Source organism: Cupressus sempervirens, chromosome 9 (genome assembly GCF_028749045.1).
Source record: "Cupressus sempervirens isolate cs-2001-9-10 chromosome 9, ASM2874904v1, whole genome shotgun sequence".
Taxonomy (NCBI): Eukaryota; Viridiplantae; Streptophyta; class Pinopsida; order Cupressales; family Cupressaceae; genus Cupressus; species Cupressus sempervirens.
The window spans coordinates 734,521,209-734,525,655 of record NC_143126.1 but is presented as its reverse complement, the minus strand read 5'-3'; the positions used below and the strand labels follow the sequence as shown (position 1 = coordinate 734,525,655).

The 4,447-nt window shown below is 33.2% G+C and overlaps 1 protein-coding gene across 1 annotated transcript; it reads left to right on the top strand.

Moving 5' to 3' along the window:
- Window positions 1-2,177: 2,177 nt before the first annotated feature.
- On the top strand, window positions 2,178-3,363 carry LOC149540804 (plant viral-response family protein (DUF716)). The gene has a single exon (XM_089801892.1). The coding sequence runs from the start codon at window positions 2,424-2,426 to the stop codon at window positions 3,279-3,281; it is 858 nt and encodes a 285-aa protein (XP_089658018.1). The 5' UTR covers window positions 2,178-2,423; the 3' UTR covers window positions 3,282-3,363.
- The last annotated feature ends 1,084 nt before the right edge of the window (window positions 3,364-4,447 follow it).

Genomic DNA, 4,447 nt, shown 5'->3' with positions numbered 1-4,447 from the left:
ACATACGAAAACCCATCATAGAAAAATACATACCAAATCAAACAGAAGGGTTATAATCACAAAATTACATCATTTGATGCATTCGGAGGGTACTAACTCAGATACTTGTCCTAATTATCAATTAGGACAATTGGCTAGAGGGTTTAGGATTTGGACTTAAGAGTTTATCTCCCCTCTCTTACCATTGAGATAGTGCGATAGGGTACGCTCATCCTGACAATTCAGGAAAGTCGATACCCGGTACCTGCAACCTGCATAAAATCCACGCATGTACAAACACAATATTCTAAGCTAAACAGGCAATGGCAGGAAGTGGTGCATCGTGTAGATCCCGACTAGCAGGTGACTACGACTCCCTTCCTTAACCATATCAGAAACACCATACATAAATAAAACAGCACGCACACCATACACATGCAGTATGGGGTAAGTATCCATAAGAGGCACATGAAATAATAAGCCATCCAACTAATCATCATCGATAACTAAAACCATTGAATAATCATCATACATGCATGAAATATAGAGTACCAAGTAATCTCATCATATAATAACTGAGTGTAAACATCATCTGATAATCTCTAAAATAATAATACTACTCATCAAACATAAATTGGCCTAAAAGAGTTTGGCAATCATAACATAAATGTAGCTCGAAAAATGTAAACTAGGGGCAGGCACTACAACTAAATTAAATATGTGCAATCATTGTAAATAAAAGAATATAATAGTTATGAAAAATAATTTATAAGTATCAAATTTTTTGTACAAGTCAAATTTTGATATTGCTATTAGTTGAAGGATTCAACTAGGTAGTTTTCTACTCAAACATGTTTAGACTTATGCACCAATAGCAATGGTAATAAAGTTTAACTTTTTGGTAAAAATTAAATAGAGAATATTATTAAAAAATTAAATCACTTGTAACTTAATTGTAATAATGTATGTACTTTACTTGTCATTTTCATTTTAGTTTACTTAAACTATCTACAAAATATTCTATTTTTAAAATTTTAAGAGAAGATTCAAACTTGAGAAAGCCAATAATACTATTGTCCATTTATAAAATAAGATTTAATTTTATAAAATTTAATAGAAATCTTCAACAATAAATCTTTGAAGTTGCAATGGAAATGAAGTAATATAAACCAAACAAGATTAAATATTACCATTCAATAAAATTGAGAACACTACTTTTATTCAAAGTTATTTGGTTATTATCTAGAGTATAATGACCAAATGTTAGGGTTATTAAGAGGGACTTCAAAGTATATAATAAAGTTAAAAACAAATGATGGAAAAGTTTTTTCTAAGATTTTTGTGAGTTAGATTTTATATATTTTTTAGATGTAGTTTTCTGCTCAAACGTGTTCAAACTTATGAGCCAATAGTAATGGTAATAAATTAAATATGTATAATAATTATAAATAAAAGAATATAATAGTTTTGATTTATAACTATTATTTTACTAATAAGAAAATTATTTAAGTTATTCATCTTATTTTTAACATATTTAGGAGATTTTAAATATTGTATGTGAAAAAGATAGTTTTCAAAAATATTTAAATAGTTTATCTTACTTTTAACTCTTGAATAAATTAGTGAGTAAATAGTTATGTGATGCATTTTAATAAATAAATTGAAAGATTATTTATGATAGTGAAGTTTTCATTTGAGATCATTAAAAGATAGATTATTTTTTTGATTGAGTTTTTAAATTATTTTAATGCTATAATCAAATATACCGAGTTATGATTTATTATGATTTATTAAGACAAATCATCAATCATTTTTCTTAGCATTAGAGATGTAAATTTGAAAGAATATATAATACATACGTAAATGAATAGAAACTAAATTATTGACAATTGAAATATTAACATTTATTTAATAACATAAAATTTTGTAAATAATTTTAATCATTTAATTTCTCTATTAAATATATTTTAAAATGTTAGTGATGTTAGATACATTTATATTTTTGAAAAGTAATTACTTAAATATATACATTTAAAAAATTCAAATTTTCGACTATTTAGCCAGTGCCTACTTAGAAACTCAACTTCCTCTAAAATTCCAATTTCATTTCTTATTCAATCATATATCTTAGCAACATTTCATCACACATACATCACCCCTTAATAGAACATAAATCATCACTCCCCTACATAGGTCTGCCGGCTCTTAAAATATTAAAATATTGAAAGTCTTCGTATTGGAAATTTAAAAAAAATGAAAACGCGTGAGGAAGCATCTGTTGAAAGAGAGACAATTGGAAAAATTCGGAACACAACAAATACGTATTAAACTAAACTTCACCTGAAAGGAGAAAAAATAGGTAGAAACCAGAATCCCTTGCATCTGTATAGGCCCGTAGATTTTGAATCTCTGTTTTCTCTGTGATTCGAACCCCAGAACTGAAAATGGCGAACCTCTCAATCCACATTATCGCTTCGTTCTTTATCTTCGCCCTAGGCGTGTGGCACCTTTTGTGCTCCTTCAAAGCCCACCTGAAAAACGCCAACAATTACTCTGCAAAATTGTGGTACCCCATTTTATCCAAATTCAAAACCCTAGAACTGTATTTGCAGGTCGCTGGATTATTGCTCGCCATTTTCTACTATCTCGTAATATCTGCAGATTTCGACCTGATGATCAAGGGCAGCACTCCGGTATACCGCTTTGTAACGCTGCAAACTGTCGCCGTGCTGTGCATCTTCCTGATCCTCGCCATGGTTGTTTTGGTCCACGAGAACACCCCCTTTTTGGCCGGAATACCGCCCACAATTTTTTTCTTGATCGCCGCTTTAGGGTTCGGGCTCCAGTGGGCGGTATTGGAGCGAGGATCTTCCCTTACGTCTGCTGTTGAGGGCAAGTGTGAGAAACTTCTGGGAATGGCCGCCGTTTTTTGCTGCGCCTGCTCGATACTGCTGGCGTTTCAGCCAAAGATGTTTGTGGCGGAATTAGGGGTGAATTCTGGAGTGGTTTTGCAGGGTTTGTGGTTTTTTCAGTCCGGTTTGTCGCTCTATGTGAAGGGTTTTATACCAGAGGGCTGCGAACGGCTTCTGGATGTTCCTCTCGGAGTGGAGGGTTCGATGAAGTGTGAACTGGAGGAGTACACGTTACGCGCCCTGGCACTCCTTGATTTCTTGTTTATTCTATATGTGATCGCTGTGGTTGTTATTGATTTAACCATTTGCGGTTTTGTGGGGAGGGTTTTGGGGGTTAGGAAGCATGGCGGTTATGAGCCATTGGATACCAATCATAAGGTGGAAGCGTAGTGTTGAATTTGGACCCTCTCAATTTATTTGTTGCATATAATCTGTGAACTTAGATTTATCTGAGTGTGCGTTTTTTTAACAATTGTGTACGTTATGAATGCTAAGTTTCTGTGTTATTTGTTGATTGCTAAGTTTCTGATGAATCATATAGGGGCCTGCAATTAAGTTAGTATAGTGGCTTAAAGATAAGAGTAACTTATTAAAACTTGTATCAAAGAAGAGAACCTATGGAAAAACAGAAAATAATTTTAAAGGTATGGATGTCAAATCTTTTTCATTGCTTATATTTTATGGTGAGTTTTAAAACAGTATTGTTTCCGTTAAAATTGATTCTGATTTGAATGGAGATTTAGTCTATTTAGAGTTACGAGTTGGGGAAGCTTAAAGTTGTAAAACTTAAGTCTTTTTATGAGGAATTTGTTCAATAATCAGTGGTGTGAATAAATCATAGCAAATGCACTGTTCTGTCTAAAGCAACTAGGTTTGGGTCTATTGAAATTAGAAAAAGGCGGAACATGCTTTTTTTTTCCTTTTTTCTTCAACGGCTGATGATCCTGCTTTATCCGTTGCAATTTCGCTTCTTTTATCCTGTCAATGCAATGACTCTTCAATGCTTTATTGCACAATAATACAGTAGCATTCAACATTTATTCTCCCTCTCTCTGCACCCCTATTTCAAAGGCCATATGGTCCCATAGAACACTAGCTTTCTGTTAGATTCAAATATATCAGTTGGATAATTACCAAACTCTTTGCTGTCAGTGGCTGTTAAACCTGCAATCTTGCTACATATAGCTGCAGTTCTACCCAATTGGAGCAGCTGCCAGAATGATCGGTTCGAAGAAGAGTTTGCTCATAATTTTCATTAGTACTCTCTATTCGTTGTATTATAAAATCTCATATCACAATTGCAGGAGGACCTCCCTTGATGGAACCCTTATTTTGCAAGAGGAATCAGCAGTGACCTTCGATCGGATCTGCTATTTTACATCAAAATACTCAATCCCAAAAGGCCAAAGTTGCACGAGACATGATGTACTTAGGTATGCAAGAACTTCTAAAGTGAGAGACTTAATGTAGTTTTGAAGAGGAAGTATAGTGCGTAATTTACAGTTAAGCATATTCAAAGCCTTTGTTTGGCCTGTAGAGAGGTGTAATGAAAGGCA